An 18,885-nucleotide genomic window follows, 5' to 3' on the forward strand; every position below is an offset into this window, starting at 1 on the left:
TAAGTGCTCAGCTGGGTTCTATTTCCAAAAGGTATGCTTAGTAGCAACATTTCCTACATGTAAATAAGACTGGGCCTTTAGGCTGTAATTTCTGACAGTTATTACTGAATTCTTGGCTCAGACGTTGTTGTATAGTCATCTTCAGTTTAGGAATTTAACTCCCTTCGCCCAGAACTCAAAATTTCCAATGTTATTCTCTAGATTTGATCATCTTCATTCAAAAGATCTAAAGCTTAATGTGTTACCAGAAGGGCAATTTCCATTTCATTTCCAGTAAGAGTGCCTGCTCTCCTCTGGGGTCCAGCAAGGATATTTACAGGCATCGTTACACTGAGTTTTTCGTGACTAACTTGGGAAGGTTCTGTCATTCCATTTTTCCAATGACAACACTGACATAGTGAATACACTAATGATACACGAAACTAGTGAGCTGCAAAGGTGATTTATGGCTGATTCTATAGAAGTTAATGGTCTAGATGGTTACCTGTTTGACTACTATCTGTTCTAATTCTTACATGTTTTTACTTTTATTTCTCCAGACCCCTGACTTTTTCACAAATAAAACCATCTTTTCTGCACAGCAATGTAGAGACACATCTCTTCCCTTGTAAGGATGGGCATATGGTTCTCTAATCCTAAAGGGTACATGTTGTCCTAGCAGAAATTAAGAGACTGGTTTAAGTTTAAGTCCTGAAAAGCCCAGTTTTAGTAAATCTCTCCTTCCATCAATCTCTGTCTTGTATTTGACTTGTTTTTTTTTAATCTAGATGCTACAGGCCTGATACTTTTTGAGCAACCTAGAAATGTAAAAAATCAGTGAATTAAAAATAAAATTCTCAATTTTAAAACACACTTCAAGATAATCCAGTTCTTACAAGTCAAGACTTGGCATTGTATAGATGGAGGGCGTTCATCGGTGAATGGCTGAATAAATGTAATATTTCAAGTACCTCGTAAAACTCCAGGAATGAGGTGTGGATATGCATACATTCACGGTTTCTAACTTAGAATGGTTATAAATTGTTTTCTTTCATCCTAATGCAGAGACAAAACATATCCAGTCAAACACAGTTCAAATTTGTAGTTTGAATTTGCCAGGGATAGTGTGAGATGTTCTCTCCTGATGCCTGGCCATGGGTCTCATTCAACCTCTGAGCAAACACGAACAGCCACCGTCAAGTTTCTGTGTTGCTAAGCTATGGTAGGTCAGATGTTTTAAATGTTCTTTTACCTTAAAGTACTTAATGTTTATGATGGGAGGTGAAAAAGCACCTCTTTATATTTCTGTGAGATTTTATTATTTTTATCAGTTTCTATAATAAGAAGACTAAAAAAAATCATCCCTTTATTTATTTGAATCCTTGATAATTCAGGTTGGGTTCCTTAAACCTGTTTGTCCAGAACTCAAATTTCATTAATCAACAATTTGCTTTACTATTATATGCTAGGGTTGAATAATTCAGTTTGAGAATTTCCCCATCGCTAACCCAGGAGTTAAGGCCAGAGTTACCAGCAACCCCTAGCAGTGAGCTGTTTACTAAATAAGGGACTAGGTTTGAGGAGTGGCTGCCAAGCACCAGAAGTTTTAGAGAAGGGAAATCTAGATAACTGATATCAAGGCAGAGGAACTAATCATGACCAAGACTTGAGAAACAGAAGAATTGGAACCATTTGCCAGAATTAAGCAGATTACAGATTGTGGGAGAGAAGTTTCCAACCCTGTTATGGGTTGTGTCTGTCTTAATTCCATTGTCTCATGTATGCCATAGCTTCATTTTTCCTTTTAAACAACAGTATGTATCTAGGGTGTCATAAACCTCCAGAGAGCACCTCTCTTACCCTCCGACATAAAAAAAACCCTTGGAGCTGGGGTGTAGAGAGTGCCAAGGTATCTGATTGTGAAGCATGAGACCCTGGGTTAAATTCTCTTCACCGTCAGTATGAGGAGAGGAGAAGGGAGGGGAAGGGAAGGCCGCCTCTTCCAGATTTTTCTTAGTTGTGCATGTAGCCAGTTCTGTTAATACTCTGGAATATATTAACACATTAAATGCCACTGCTACTCAGTGAAATAGTTTTCACGTCTCAAGTTAAAACCTTTTACTATACCTCCTATGAAGAGGTACACACTGCAAGAGCAAAAGCACCCCAGAAGAGAAGGGAAACAAACACAGAGGTGTAGAGAACGTTAAAGAATGCTGGTTTTGAATTGGACCTGGGAAGTAAATTTGTTTCTTTATGTTCATTAAATGAATCAAAAAATAAGTCAGGGGCTCCCGTTTTCACTGTATAATTCAAGGGAATATGTGAAGAATATTATTCCGAGCACATTGATGCATGTGTGCAGAACACAAACCAGCTGCGTCTGCCAGACAAATAGAAGTGATGCGAAGGGATGAGAAGCGCAGGGAGATGAAGAAGCATGACTTTGGATATCCTGTATTCATGATTGGGTGCTGTTCCTCCAAGTGCCGTCTGTGTGATTTAGGACCTATAAATATCATTTTGACCATTCTGAATATCATTTTCCTCAGGTGTAACATTTTCTTTCCAGTGGCTATGTAAGGATTCTGGGTCTTATGTGGGAAGTCCACATGTTTTGTAAAATATTGAGCAATTTTGATTTTTTTGTTTGGTTTTGATTTGTTTTTGTGCCAGTCTTGGGGCTTGACTTCAGGCCCTGTGCACTGCCCTTGAGTTTTTTGCTCTACCACCTGAGCTACAGCTCTACTTCTGGATTTCTTGGGTACTTAATTAGAGATAAGAATCTCATGTACTTTCTTGCTCAAGTTGTCTTTGAACTATAGTCTGCAGATCTCAGTGCCCAAGTTGTCTTTGAACTATAGTCTGCAGATCTCAGTCTCCTGAGTAGCTAGGATTACAAGCACAAGCCAATGGCATCTGACTCAATTGCTAATGCATTCATGTTTCCCTATCTGAATACTATGTTTGTATAAAGAAAGCAGTTAAACTTGAGTACTTATGTCTGCCGAGAGAATAGCTCACAGTGATTTCTAGTTTTGTGTATTATTTAATTTTTAAACCAATAATATTCCATAAAATCACATAATACATATCAGAAAAATGCACAAAATCAAAATGAAGCAACTAACAATAGATTGTGATATGAAACAAGGATGGTATGGATATCAGGCTGGAGATCAAAGTTGTGTCCACCCAGTATTTTGCTCTGGGTTAATCCATAGCTTATTTTAAAAATAGCTCATGGTAGTCTTACAGCCTTCCATTATTAATAAATTTGCTATTGACATAGTCAAAGCAAAGGTACTGTACATCTAAATAACATAAAAATTCTACTCCATTCACAGAAACTTAGACTTGACAGCATTATGGGGTATACTGCAGACACAGCAGGTCATAAACTGATGTTGCTTGATAGTTCTCAGCTCATTACATTCTCAAGTTCACTATTAAAAGATTATTAATTATTTCTCATACTTGCAGCAAACACTGGTTAGGTCTGTCATTTAACTGCTTAAACCTACATGAACAATTTTAGTATTGCTATTATTTATGAATTTGTCTCTTGTACAAATATCCTCTAACAACACAAAAATATTCTCCAGGTACCTGTAAACACAAACAGAATACACCATAATTGATTGCTAGAGGGCCATGAATTTCAAAATATTCATTGTAGCCACAAATACAAATACCTAGCTACACCATCATTGATCTTGGGTTCAGATCTCCAGTGAAAAGAGAGATACAAATGAGATCAAGCAACAGAAAAAGATCTTGGCTCTAAAATAATAAAGTGAGCTTCTATTTGGGGCAGTTACAAAAATAAAGTAAGACTTCTATTTTGTACTTATTTTTCTTCCACTCAGATTTTAATAAATGGGTTTGTTTTTAATAAAGCAGAATATCTCATAAGTCTTCATTTGACCAGTGATGAATGATTCAGGAATTAGGAACATTCACTGTTCAAAATTCTGTCATCAGTTGGGATATTAGAATCCTGGCTTCTTCAATCAAAATTGGTCTTGATAGATCTTGGAAGGAAAGCTTTGTGATGAACTCTTCATTTATAAAAGTTGTCTTTAATGAATACTGCCTCTGTGTTCTAAATCCTAAAAGGCTTCTTTTACATTATACCAGATTGTGAAATGTTAATACATTTATAAGAATTGATGAAACCATAATATTGACATATAACTGCTACGTTTGCTTTACAAAAAGAAAAACAGAAAGACAAGACAGACAGAGAAGGACAAAAGAAGGAAGGAAAAAAGAAGGAGAGAGGGAGGGGAGGAAGGGAAGAGAAGGAAAGGAAGAAAAGCAAACAAAAAGATTTTATCTGAGTCTCATCACTGTTGTACAGTATTTTCTTCTGAGTATTCATCTATAGCAAGTTTGTACAAATACTATGTGAATGTGTTTCAGTACAAACTCAGGAGAATGCAGTATGAATATGAAGAAAATTCAAGAGAACTATCTAGAATTAAAGAAATGAAGGAGACAGTAGGCTAAAGACTTGACCACAATAAGAGAGCCTGAGAAACGAAGGAGAGCCCACCTTCAGAAAAGCAAAATGGAGGAAGAGCTTCAAGGACCACAAATGAGGAGCAGGTCAGCTGAAAAGTTGGTCAAACCAGCAAGGCAACAGAAAACTATGAAACAGTTTGTAGCTCAATCCTCTCTCCCCTAAGGAAAGGAAAGACGAAAGCCCCCCTCCAAAGTAGGCTAGGCAAACTCCAGTACAGACCAGTAGACTAGCAAATGCACACCTTTCAGGACAACTAAACCTAGTTCCTTCAGCAGCCTGACAGGACCTCATCAGACAGGATGCTGATGCCCCTCCTTAGAGGTGGGTAGCGAGACACCATTTCCTGGGATGACCTCTTGAGAGGGACTGAAGTACCTAGCTTATCAGATTACATTAGCAGTGCATAAACCAGGGCACCAGGTTCTGAGACTGAAGGAAACTGATCATTGTGTTCTGCAGCAGCCGACTGGTGTCCAGGTCACCAAAAGCCATCAGCGGTGGACACAGAGGTAGACCTGACACTCTCCTCAGGGAGGCCTAAGGGCCATTTCAGCAAACATGAGATCTAGTTTCTGTTGATCCAAGGCCCTGATTACTGAGGATCAGTTTCCATTGCTCGCTGGCAGGCAGCCTGCAACCAGGCAGCTTGTGGGATAGAGCCTTCACCCAGGAGGCCTGGAAATCAAGGACAATTTGCTGATGGAGTGGCACTGAGTTAGCCAGCCACGGCCGCCCAGGTGGCAGGCTGCCATTCGAGGTAGACGCAGGGAGAAACACTTAACTCAGGTCTCCGCGGTGTACAGCCCCAGAAAATGAGAAGGTTAGCCTCCCTGGTGGACAGCCTAGACTACAGAGTGATAAGCAGATGTGGACTGACTCCCTGGCCAGAAAGGCATTGAGTCTGAGCCATAGCCAAGAGACCTGGAGGCCATGGCACGGGCAGCGTTCTGAGTCACTCAGGCTTGGCCCTCAGATAAGTGATTGCCATCTGAAGCTGGAAGATGGCAAGCTACCGGGCAGGATCTGAACAAAAACTGAGCGCTTCGGTTGGAAGACCTGAGCCCCTTAGATCTCCACCACTGGTGCAGAAGTCATTGAGTTAGCATTTCCTCCACACTCAGGCATATGAGGGGAACTCCCTTTGGGTAGCCTGCCGGTTACTCCCGGGCTTACAGAGAAGAACCTGTATAGCAAGGAGGGCTAAAAGTGTGGTGAGACCATACTGCCAGTACACAAAGAAGGGAAGCTTCCAAGATGGAAGAAGCAGCACAGAAGAGGACAACGGACCCTTGGCCAGCCCTCCTCCCAACTTTCATAGAACCCAGATCCAGATACAAGGAAATTCAACAAGCCCTGGTTAAACTCACCTCTATCTGAGTGGTGCTGAGGAATGAGACCTAGTGTCCTGAGTATGCAGGCCAAAGCTTGCTGATCAAGCTGTCCATCAGACCAGTAGAGAGAGAGAAAAAAAAACAACTATACTTAAACCCTCTCATTGGATAGCCTTGCCTGAACCTATAGGATTTTTCTAGCATTGACTTTTCTAGAAATTGAAGCTGGGAGATCTGATTTCTCAAGCATTTTTCTATGTTAGTGCACAATAAGATCCAGTTTATTCTTCAAAGAGAATCTGCATATAGACATAAAAACATCCTCATCCATATCTTTACTTCCAAAATACATTTAAAGAGCAACACAGGAAAAAGAGTCCAATTTAAGAAAATAATAGAAAAAGAGGAGACAGGTTGGTTTGTTTTACACAAAGTAAATTCCTATTGTAATATTATTTTATTGTAATCTATTATAATATTTTATGTAATATCTTATTGTAATATTTTCCTTGTAATATCTAAAAAGGATCTTTGTTTCCTCTATCAAACCCGATAGCTTCCACATGCAGCTACAAAACTCAGAGGTTAAAGGAAGGAACAATCCTAGACAACAGAAGCAGAGCTAAACACACTGCTGGATAGGGCCAGCAGGGGAGTTAGAAGCAAAGCCAGGCAGTAGAGAAGTTGAGTTTGGGAATAGATTGCATTGTTTGAGAACCGTGTTAATACAACGGATTCTATTTTTTCTATCTTTTTTTTAATGTCCATTTTTAATGTTATGAGGAGTTGAATAAACTCTTCCCCAAATCAAGAAAATTCTCACTTGTCATGTGTTCTTTTTTTTTGACCTTTGTGAAAGGATCAGGGAACAAGGAATCATGGGTTTAACAATATGCAATCAGCATGGAATAAATTATAGTTTTTCTTCAAAGAGCAAGTGTGGAGAGAGATTTGCCCAAATCTCTGGGTAGATGAGGGAATATATAATAAAGGGTGACTAGAAGGACAAGCCAGAGCCCACATGAAGAGCTGAGAGACCACAGTTCCTCCCCAGAATGGAAGGAAAGGAAGGTGATAGTAGCCATTTGTCACACAGTAAGGCAGGGACAACACTTAGTCTGTCACTAAGGTCAGTGGAAATCAGAGGCATGGGTTCAACTTCACTAGTCAGTAGAGGCAATGAGGGCACGGCAGGTGTCCAAGCATGACTCTGAATAACAAAGGAATGGCATGAATGCTGACAAGGCTTGAAGATAGACCCCAGGAACATGGTGGCTGGGAGGATGGACTGGTCGAGGATAGACTGCTAGATGTTTTGTCTTTATGCTTTCATGTGTGTGTATGTGTGTGTGTGTGTGTGTGTGTGTGTGTGTGTGTGTGTGTGTGTGTGTGTGTGTGTGTGTGTTTGAGAGAAAGTCATGCTATGTTGCTCAGATTGGTTTAGAACTTGAGGGCTCAACTGATCTCACTTGAGCATCCCAAGTAGCCTGGATTATAGTTCTGACCTACTATGCCCCACTTGATTTGCTTTCTTTCTTTTCATAAAATTATTTTTGTTTTTCGCTATTCTCAAGATGTGAAACTTATAGAACTGAGAAAACACTAGTTATAGACATCAGGATCTACTTTGACCTATTTGTAATTTTTTTGGATAATTATATTGGGATAGATTCCAGAAGATGGCAGCCTTAAGCCTTATAAAACTTCCTCACAACTTTAGCTGTGCACTTCCTTGGGTTAGTCACAGTACTAATCCCTCACCAAGTTTCCACTCTCTCTGCCTTTCTCCTCCTTATCCTCTCTTCAGTGATTTGTTATTTTTTTACTTTTGTTCACATGGAGTATACAAGTGTCATAGTCACTGAGTCCTGGAAAAGTGACAAAATGCTGTGTTTACTAAGAGGTTTGTGTAAGTCTTGCTGGGAATAGACTTCTTGGCTAACTCTTTGACACCTTAGTGATCTTCTAGCTTCTAGATTTGTGATTGAACTACTTGATGGAAGTATGATTTCTTTAGTGACCTTCTTGTTTTATTTGTAGCGCGCATACTTTCTTTTTGCACTTGGAATAAGAATGTCACTGCAAGTTGTCGTTCCTTTATCAGACTTCAGTGAGCCATTTTTCTCTACAACCTTGAGTCATTTTTAACTAGATAATTTTTAAGTGGTTTCCCCTGTCCTATCTTTTTTTTTTAATCTTTATCTTGAGTTTGCCTTCTAGGTTCCTGGATTTATAGAGCAATTCCTCATAGATATTTTTCCTTGTAAATTAACTTCTGATTTTCTGAACATTCACACTTCTTTTTTTTTGTTTCACTGCAACAGTGATACCTCTCAATTCTCCATTCCCTACATGTGTTTTAAATGTGAAAATCGAGTTGTTTTGTGACACAAAGCTTTTTTTGTGTGTGTACTGTAATTCGTTGTACTTCAGGCTCTTCTACATATATTTATCTGTTGAAGATTTTCTCTCTGTACCTAGAGACTTACTTCTTTAGAATAATATTTGTTGGGCTTTTCCTGTCTCTGGTTGTGGAGTCCTTGCATGATTCTAGGGTTTCTCTCTTTGTAAGAGACACACTGTGTCCTGTGGAGGCAGGAATACTTGCTATTGGTGGTGACTCGGTTAGCTGAATATTACCTGAATCACTCTGCTAAAGTACTAGGAAGCACCTTTGCTGTTCTCAGATATCCAGGATTCTCACTATGGTGGACAGATCTCTCCCAGACCCTAACTTGTAGACAAACTCTGCCCAAACATGAATGACTCCTATTCCTGTGGCTCCAAGATTATCCTCAGGTGTATGAATATTTCTTCTTCCCTTGCTGCTTGTAAAGCTTATTAGGCCCATTTTCCCCTCTATTGCTCTCACTACCTGCAGAGCTTTAAGCCTCAGGTCTCTGCCAGGAATTCTTTGCTTCTCTTTGCACAAAGTTGAGTACAGTGCTGTTCTCTCCTGGTGGAATGTGGTGGAGCCTGAAGCTTTTCAGAGAGCCCCAGGCTCTGGCGATTGGCTGCGGCCCAGTAGTTGCTCTGTTTGCTTCAACAGCTGGGTCAGAGCTTGGAGGAGGAAGCGTTGGAGAGATACTTGTGAAGGCAGCCCGAGATTCCTGCTCAGGAGAGGAAGATGGACTGGCCAGTGTGAAATAAATCGTCTATGCTAAGAGTCTTAAAAAACATGTTATTCCCCTAAGAAAATGAGTTCCAGATATCAAGAACCTAAGGCAGCAAGTTATCCAGAAGCTTTGAGGCGAGGAAGGGTTAAATTATAGAAAAAATTAATGAGGTACTTCGAAGGCTTCCTAAGACCAGTGTCTTAGGAAGGCCATGAAGAATGGACTGTGTCTGCACCTCTTGTGGCCATCTGTGGTGATTGAAGTAGGGATGCTGAATCTAACCAGCACCATCTTAGCTGCGTGGTGGATGATAAGATATTGGATTTAACTGGTGCCATCTTGTCTTCTTGGTGGATACAGGAAAATCCCATCTCCCATGGTGATGGGTGTGCCTGAATTAGAGGTAGAGGCAAGGACTTTGACAATTGGTTACTGGACCTGCCAATCTTGGCTCAGGACCGCTCAAGCTCCCTATGTCCCTGCTCCCTGACCTGACCCTATTTAGGCCCACACTAGCTCAGGGATGCAATGCCTCATGTACTGTGTCTTCTGTGTTTCCTGGCTCCCCTCCAGTCAACATGGCGTCCCACTTCAGCTCTCCATTGGAGTTGATCTGGTTTGTTGGTATATATTTCTGCTCTTTCTTTCCTCTCTGGCTCTCATGGCTCAGTTTTCTAACAACTTAAGTGTAGTCACTGGGCTGCAAATCTTTGTGACAGGAGTCCAAAACTCAACCTCTCAAAATGGGGCTTTTCCATTTTCTTGTGGAACAACAATGAAGACCTCTAAACCAGAATTGAGATCAATTCTGGATAGGAAGTCTTCCAATTAGATTACAGTGGAAGGGTCTTGGGCTCTTGAAATAACATTTCCTTTACTTCGAGGTAGTTAAGGTCAAAGAAGAAATATAATCTGTGTACATAGTGTATATATTCATATATAAATATGCCCACATAGCCATAGCACTTACATTAGTATAGTTGAACAACAGACTTTTTATTACTCCATATCAATCAGATCAGATAAAAACCTTTAGCAGTTTAGCAGGACACAAAATTAATGCCCCAAATAAGTAGTTTTGGGTACACAATGAATATGAAGAGAAGACAATTAGGGGAAAAAATTCAATTTAAAATAGCTGCAAATAAAATTAAATGCTTAGGAATGAACTTAACTGAAGAGGTTAAGGTTCTCCATAATAAAAATTGTAACGAAATCAAAGATGTCACCAGAAGACAAGACCTCTCATTTTCTTTTGATTGGGTCAATATTGTGAAGACAATATACAAATTTAATGAATTATCTATCAAAAGTACCAATATCATTCTCCACAGAGAAAACTCAATCTTCAAATTTGCATGCAAGCACAAAAATCCTTGAATAGCCAACACAATCTTGAGAGAGAGGGAAAAATTAAAAACACACACACGCAGAAGGCTGGATGCATCACAATACCTGAATTTAAATTCTATCTAAAGCCATCATAACAAAATCATCTTGGTACTGGCACAAAAACAGAGCTGAAGGCCAATCAAATACACTATAGAAGAACCAGAAATAAGTCTATGTTCCTGCAGCCCACTGACTATTTTACAAAACAACTCAACATATACATTGGAGAAAAAAATATGCTCTTTAATGAATTGTGCTGGGAGAACTGGTTATTTACATGTGAAAGACTGGAACTGGAACCTTAGCTCTCAACATGCACCACCAATAACAATTCAAAATGGAGCAATGACCTTAAAATCAGCCTTGAAACAGGAAAAAAACACTAGAAATTACCGGTATAGAAAAATCACTTCCTGAATATAACTCCAATAGCTCATGAAATAGAAGTGAAGATTGACAAATGGGATTCTATCAAGCTAAAATACTTCTGCACAAAGGATATAGTCACGAATCTAGAAATGCAACTTGAAAAAATGGGAGGAAATTTTCTTGACATCTATACATCTAACAAGGAGCTAACAACATGAATATGCATATTCTCTCCCAAGAATCAACAACCCAATTAATAAATGGAAAAAGAATCTAAAGATGTACTTTTCAAAGTAGTCATATGTATGGTAAACAAATGAGTTAAGAGATTCTCAACATCATTGGCCATAAAGGAAATGCAAATTGAAACAACACTGAAGAAGTTGGGCACCCGTGACTCACATTGTAATCCAAGCCAGCCTGAGCAGAAAAGTCCATAAGACAATTTTCTTCAATTAACCAAGAAAATAAGTCAGAAGTAGAGCTGTTGCTCAGGTGAAAAGCTAAAGTAGGCTTTAGCAAAAAAGCTAAAGGAAAACACTCAGGCCCTGAGTTCAAGCCCAGTACTGGCACCAAAACAATATCCTGATTTGCATTCATTCAGATAAATGCTTATGAGTGGTATTGCTGCGTCATAGGGTAGTTCTATTTTCAATTTTCTGATCAACATCCATGCTGACTTCCATAGTGGTGGAACTAATATCTATTTCCACCAACAGTATATTCTCCCCAGCATTTAGTGTTGTTGCAATTCTTGATGACGCCCATTCTGCGTAAAGTGAAATGAAATCTCAATGCTTTTATTTTTTGTTGTAGAAGCAAATGTCATAAAAAGACTGCTACATAATTCATTATATGTCATATATTGTGGTAAGAACTGTCTGTACACTAGCTTTTCCAGTCCTTAGATCAGTTCTAGAATTCAGACACTGTTGCCATTCCTATTGAACAGATAGAGACTTCACAAAGCATAGACAATGTGAAGTTTCACTTGTCTGAGATCCCACAATTCTCAGTGGCAGAGATTAGATTCACATATAGCTAACTTTCTGGTTCTGTCTGGACCCCTGCATCCTCCAACTATCATTGAGATGCTAATAAGTTTATCTGAAACATGAATTTTTAATGAGTTAAAGCGTTATAGAAAGTATGAAGGACATGCACACACTCTCTTCCTATGTGGAAGTAAGTGCTGGTCAGAAGCTATTCCTCGCATTTCTTTGTAAGTACTTTCTAATCCAAGCTTCCACATACTGAGGCTTACTGCTATTTTGACTTGCCAGTGAGTCAAGTGCCAAGCACTGTGCATGAGTATCACTTACTTAAACAAGCTCTTCGCTTATTTGAAATTCATCCAGAACGTTGGAACAAACTAGGATCTTTCCAGTGCTATAAATGGTGGTAGAAATTAGGTTTGGCAAATGGAATAGAAAAACAAATGGAAAAATATCTAGTATTGAGTAAGTGCTAGGTAATCACACTGTCACTCAGAGGCCTTGCCTCTAGATCTTTTGTTTGTATTTTGTGAGATACGGCCTCAATACCTCAATAACACTGGCTCAGCCTAGCCTCAAACATTTAACACTCCTGGCTTTTGTTATGTGAATAATTGTGATTCCAGATATGTACCACCAGGCTCGGTTGAAAGGTACTCTTAAGGTATATACTAAAGCAGTATCTAAATATCACAAAAGATATATGTACATATTAATGTTTTTATTTTGGATATAAACTATGACATTATAGCTATCATAATAATACTTTTTGCTAAAAAGTACTGACTCCTCACTTGGACTCAAGAATTAACAAAATCAGGCTAAAAGCCTGACGGGCCTGTTTTCAGTTTACATCTGTCCCCTGGTCTTAAAAGCCCACACAGATTCCTGTTTAACTCTGCAGGTAGATGTGTTATTCCCCTTCACTCAATAGAAAACCCACTTCTGAGGGTCGCATAATCCTAAAATAATGCACTGGTAAAATGTACAATAAATAAGCGATGAGAAGTTTGCCATTTCGATATTTTATTCCACTGTTTTCATTAGTTCACTTATGGAAACATTCCACATACAACTCCATGGAATTTTTAAGGAAGCATATTATAAAGAGAAACAATTCAGCATTTTTTGACTCTAACATGAAGTTGTTGCCTGATAGCTTCCATGATTTCTTCTTGTAACAATAACATTAAGTTCATTTTGCAAAAGAGGGGTTTAAGTCTAAGAGAGGCTGAGAAAGGACTACTCCTAAGTCTACAATGTTAACACACTGTGGGTTTAAGATAATTCCTTCATTTGGCTCTCTCAAAAGCTGGTTCACTTTATGTATTACATTTATCTGTCCTTGAACAAAATGTTTAGGGCTTCTAAATTCCTTAGCATACAATATCTTGGATTTTTATATTATATTACCTCTACTTAACAATTAGAAGGTAATATATGAGGAAAATGAAATGTATCAGATTCTGTATTCTGTTCCAAGTCATAAAGCCAATGAGACAGAGGAAAGAGCTTAAATCTGTATCCTTTGTCTCCCTCCTCTCCCATGTTGCCTTATAACATAGTTTTTCTATATAACAAAATTATAAAACCTGCTTTTGCACATAATTTGACATCAGCCCAATCATTTCCCAATTTCAGCGTATCTCTTTCAAGATACTAAGGAAGGCCTCTGGTATGTGAGTCAGTCTAGTTTTTGCACATCAACCTTATAAATGTTATATTACTCAGACACTTACATGAGTACCTCATAAAATTTGCTTTGGAAACTGTAAGGTGAAATTTTTTCTACTGTTAGTATGTGTTAAAACATTTGGACTTTACACTACAAGCAATAGGACACTCTGACAAAGATTATGGATTAGGACATGTTGGCCCGGGGTTGGGAAGGTGGCTCAGTGGTAGAGCGCTTGCCTTGCATGCTCGAGGCCCTGGGTTCAATTCCTTAGCAACACATAAGCAAAAAGAAAAAAGCCGGAAGTGGCGCTGTGGCTCAAGTGGTAGAGCACTAGCCTTGAGCTGAAGAGCTGAGGGACAGCGCCCAGGCCCAGAGTTCAGGCCCCACGACCGGACCAAAAAAAAAAAAAAAAAAAGTGGGTTAGGACATGTTGGCCCTTACATTTTTCAAAGGATTAAGATAGGTGTTTGGAGGATAGCTGGAGGGACAATATTCTTTAGATATTGGCACAAGAAGTGAAGATATTGTCACCCATGTATACATAAGATGAGATGAAGGTAAAAGCAGAAAGTTTGAGAAAGTCTTCAGGCCTACTCAAGAAGGGATTCCTTAGGAAAAACTAGCAATATTCCCATTCCTGTTTGATTTTGGAACACTTAAGGGTATTTCCTAGGAAAAAGAGCAGTTGATTCTAAGCTATTATATGGAATACAGAGTCGCTGAATTTATTCTCCAAGGAATTCAGTTCATACTTTGTTTTACTTCTGCTGCTATGAATATTTGACCCAAAGGGGACCTCTTGCATTGGATGAATTAGCACTTAGGTTTAGAAAAATAAAGACTTTTCAAATTAGTTGTTAAAGATTTTATTTCAAATGCGAAGATTAGTTTATAAATTAACAACTGCTTTAAAAAGTCTATCCACTTTCTCTGAAGAACATGAGTTATGATGTCTTTACTTTTCCTCCTGATTTTTTTAGTTGGTTTGAAGTATCCCCATTTATGAATTGAAGTAGAGACTTTACCCACATCCTGAATGGTTACTGGTATAATCATATAAAGCAGTAGAAAATTCCTGGTGTATCAGATATTCTTCTTGAACATTAACTACTATAATCAAATTCATATTATTTCTCAGGGGTTGAAACTTACATTAAAATATTTTAAAATGCATAATGCTTATAATGTATAAATTGTAAGAATATAAGTTCTGTTTACCAAATGTTAAAAATATCATTGAATCTAACAGTTGTAATGAATATTGGCACTACATTTTTTAAAGAACACAGGCTCTGTCTTTAAAATGGAGAACCAAAATTGTCAGTTTTTGAAAAATAATAAAACATTCAAAAGAACAGTGAATGAATCTCACATAATTATAAAAGGGAACGATTTATTTATAGAAAAGACAATGAAAATAACATTTAATATAAACACTCAAAATTTTAAATTGTATTATCATTTACATCAAATTTGGAAGGAAAATAAACATAGCATTAATACACATCACTAAAACTCAATAAATGCAAAGTAAGAAAAGTTATCTTTGACAAAGCTAAACAAATAACTTGGATACTGGAGAAAATACGGTTCTCAAAGTACAATTCATTTTTGTTGTTGACTTTTTTCTTGTTATGAAAATGACACTAGCATATATAACATTCCCCTACTAGTGCTAAAATCCCAAAAACTATCCTCAGACACTTATTGAAACATCCCCATACACATATTATTACATGTCAACATACATCTTACCTTCTCCACCCACAAAAGTTAAGATGAAAAAATTTACTCTCTTGAAATTGCTATTTTTTTCCTTAGATCATATTTTTCCTTTTCTTTTTAACATAATGTTGAAAAAGCAATTTGAAGTAAAAAAAACTGTGACAAAATAGCTGCTTTTTAAAAAATGTAACTGTAATATACAGGGAAAGAAAGTCCCCTTGAGAAAGTGCATAAAGAATTTAGGATTTCTAACTCCTAGGCTGAAAAATGGGAGTTCGACAGCCACATAGATTCCTTTACACTGATGATTAAATCCTTCATTTAAACCTTCATTATTAAAAAAAGCACATACATCTGCAAGCTGTTTTTAAACAATATCAGACTTCTTCCATCTTATTCCCAGTAAAGCAGCCACTGGTTTCTATTTATACAGTGTAATAGATGGGTATTTTGCTTTAAATAGAACTATATAAGCCTGTCTCTATTTGCCTGAGATATAAACATTATGTTCATCTACAAATATAATGCCACGACAGAGAGAAATCGTGGTTGTAAAATAACACAGTCTTTAGCAATGTCGTTTTAAAGTGGCTGATAAAAGGAAGAGCTGCGTGAACAATTTGAGAAAACAAACGAGCCCCTTTCCTAGAACAATCAAAGCAGGGTGCATAACGTCTCATTTGGCTGCAGGAGTCTGGAGAATCATAACTAGATGGTGCGCAAACCTGTGATTAATGGTAGGCAATTAAGAATGGCAAATCAAGGTTCCCAGGGCCCATTTGGGTCTAGAACAGAGTGGACCTGTAGGCACGGTTTCATAGGCAAAGCTTAGACACAGACACGCACAAAACTACACATACTGACTTTTGGAGTAGATGCTGGGTGACTTCTTTTCCATATGAAAACTCTTGGGCGTTGTGCGGTGCGATGGGACGGAGTACCTGTAGCTGCTCTTCTTCTCAGTGCAACAAAACACACAGCAGAACAGTGCCCCTCCGGCCAGCAAGACCAGCGCGGTGGTCCAACCTATGTAGAGGGCTTCCCCCAGCTCCCGTTTCTGAGCAGCATCCACGATGGGGTTGTAGAAGTCTCTGATGATGGAGTTGGCCACCCAGCTCACGGGGATGAGCACCACGATGCCCGTGATGATGAACACGATGCCAGCGGTCAGCAGGATGCGACTCTTTACCTCCTCGTCCTCCCCCGTGCACCGGGTGCACTTCATGCCCAGGATGGCTGTCATGAAAGCCAGGAAAGACAGCACGGAAGCCGCACACATCAGGCCCCGCGATGCCTGGAGGTCCGGAGTCAGAGCCAGCAGCGAATCGTAGACTTTGCACTGCATGCGGATGTTAGCGTGTCTCATGCAGTTCATCCACAGCCCTTCCCAGAGGTTTTCAAAGACCACGATGTTGCTTCCGATGAAGGCCGACACTCTCCACTGCGGCATGATGGTGACAGCGACCGTGCCCACCATGCCCACGCCCCCGAGCACCAGCCCAGCGATTTGCAAAGCATAGGAGGCCATTGTCCTCTTTGACTTTTTTTTTTTTTTTTTTTTACAATCAGACCAGAATCCTGAGCCAGTTAGGTAGGCTTGCTCCGAAGCACGAGTCTCTGTGCCTCAGGAGAGAACGGTTTTCCTTGTACTAATCAACTGAGAACCCAGTGGTTTTTCTAGCGAGAACTGCTTTGAGATCCTGTGTTGGCTAGTGACTTGCTTCCACCCTCTGCCCCCCCACCCTCATACACACCTCATTGACTCCAACAGGTAAACTTGCAAATCAGGTATTACAACTTTCTTGGCCAATGAGAGGGGGATGGGGTAACTCAGGTGTGTCTAAACCAAAGAGAGATACTTGGAACGGCTGGATGTGCATAGAAACACTCTTTGTACTTCTCCTTTTTCCACGAGACAGCCTTGTGTTTACCTCTCAGCGTAATTAGGAATGTTTGCACAATCGTCAAGAAATGAGCCAAAACCCGTGGAAGACAGCCCCCCCCCTGTGCAGGGATTTCCGATGCTCCAAGTAAGAGCTGCCAGTGTCCAAAGGATAGAATAAAATATCTTCCGAACTACAATCCTCAAGGTCTGTTAAAATGCCAGCGTGAAAGGAGAGTAAGGGATTGATGGATTGTTCAAAGTTGGGAAACCACATTCCTTGGGACACATGTGACACACGGGCTTGATTTAATTTGTCTCCCACTTCAAAGCCAGCTCAACTGGAGTGAGATCAGTGCACAGCTTGTGCCAAAAGGGGCAACAACAATCAGGCTAACGTAATTAAAGACGTGAAGTTGTTTTCCTCCTTGGCCCCAAATATGCACTCTTTTCTTGTAAGATAGGAAAAAGACTTGTTGGTATTTTACTGGAAATCTTCACTGATTGGAAGAAAAAGAAATCCTAAGAAATCCTATCAACAAAACAAAACAAACAAACAAACAAAAACTTGATTTTCAGGTGCGGCAAGCACTACAACACTTTTTTAAAATGACTTGAAACTTTGTAATTTGCTTCTTTGGGGACTCTGTCCTTTCTTAGTGCTTTGTCTGAATAGGCTGAAAGCTAGTGCTCTGCAGATGGTATAAGAGTTGAAAGTCTAGGCAAATACTTGGATCTCTAGAGAATATATATATATATATATATATATATATATATATAGTTGTCAACTATAGTCATTGATTAAATTCAATTTACCTTCTAACCAAGTTTGTCTTCCCTACCTGTAATACAGTATCTTCAGGAAAATATAACCTTTCTAAATACAAAGCAATTTAATACATATTCTCCAAATAAAAATGGTAACGTCAATCATGTTAAAATGAACGTCTGTACCTAATGCAATTTCTCCTGGACACCATCTTGGGCTCTCTTGTCTGTCTTTCTAAACTTCAATCCAGACTTCAATTTCCTTTTATCTTTTCTATATGAAAATGGGATTTAAAAATTTACTGCCTCTCTTCTTTCCTGTACTACCTCGAATCCAAATTTGAAAGGATCTGCTCTTTTATTATACGTTCAAAGTTTAATGGTCCAAAAAGGGCTGGACAGTTTATGGAGATTACTGGAGGAAATAATCCACAAAACTGAACATGGTATACAGCAAAATGGGAGATGCCAAATTAAATCAAATCATCTTCTTAAAAATTATAAAAAGGAAATGTGTAGTAATATAAGTTGTTAGCATTTATTATTTTGAAAATAATAAATAACTTAAATCTCATATGTTAAATAATTTCCCTATTTGTTCACCTACTTCTAAATATTTGCTCCATATCCTTGTGTAGAAAGTATTTTCTTTTTTTTTTTTTTTTGGTAAGATTTTTTTTTTTTTACTGTGAAAAATACCGTATAGAGGGGTTACAATTACATGGGCAAGGAAATGAGTACATTTCATATCAAGCATTCTTTCCTCCTCCTTTGTTTCCCTTCCCATCCTTTCCCATCTCCCCCCTTCCCCCAAAGTTGTAAAGTTTGTTTTTGCAACATAACATCTTGTACATCTCATTGTTGCAATGGGTCCACATGTACCCCTATTTAAACAATTTGTTTTTTTCCCTTCCCCTCCTCAAATTATACCAACATCAAATACAGTGAAAACAGGGGTTATACCATGGGGAAGGACATTAAAAGCAATAAGGAAATCATCTTCTTAAATATGTTAGAAACAATCACAAGAAAGAAAAAACATTTCAGTCCTTATCTTGGGATTCATTTCGCCTAACATGAACTTATCTGACCATTTCTGCTTGTCTCAGACACATACTAGTA

The 18,885-nt window shown here is 38.7% G+C and overlaps 1 protein-coding gene across 1 annotated transcript; it reads right to left on the reverse strand.

Annotated features, from left to right (window-relative positions):
• Nucleotides 1–12,719: 12,719 nt before the first annotated feature.
• On the reverse strand, nt 12,720–16,839 carry Cldn8 (claudin 8). The gene has a single exon (XM_070030548.1). It carries the CDS (start codon nt 16,639–16,641, stop codon nt 15,964–15,966), a length of 678 nt encoding a protein of 225 aa, XP_069886649.1. The 5' UTR covers nt 16,642–16,839; the 3' UTR covers nt 12,720–15,963.
• Between the last annotated feature and the right edge of the window lie 2,046 nt (nt 16,840–18,885).

Source organism: Dipodomys merriami, unplaced genomic scaffold (assembly GCF_024711535.1).
Source record: "Dipodomys merriami isolate MVZ:Mamm:240054 unplaced genomic scaffold, mDipMer1.0.p SCAF_2, whole genome shotgun sequence".
Classification (NCBI taxonomy): Eukaryota; Metazoa; Chordata; class Mammalia; order Rodentia; family Heteromyidae; genus Dipodomys; species Dipodomys merriami.

Excerpts from the sequence above, each read along its gene's own strand:
- Cldn8 (XM_070030548.1), bottom strand. The coding sequence starts at position 16,641 with ATGGCCTCCTATGCTTTGCAAATCGCTGGGCTGGTGCTCGGGGGCGTG.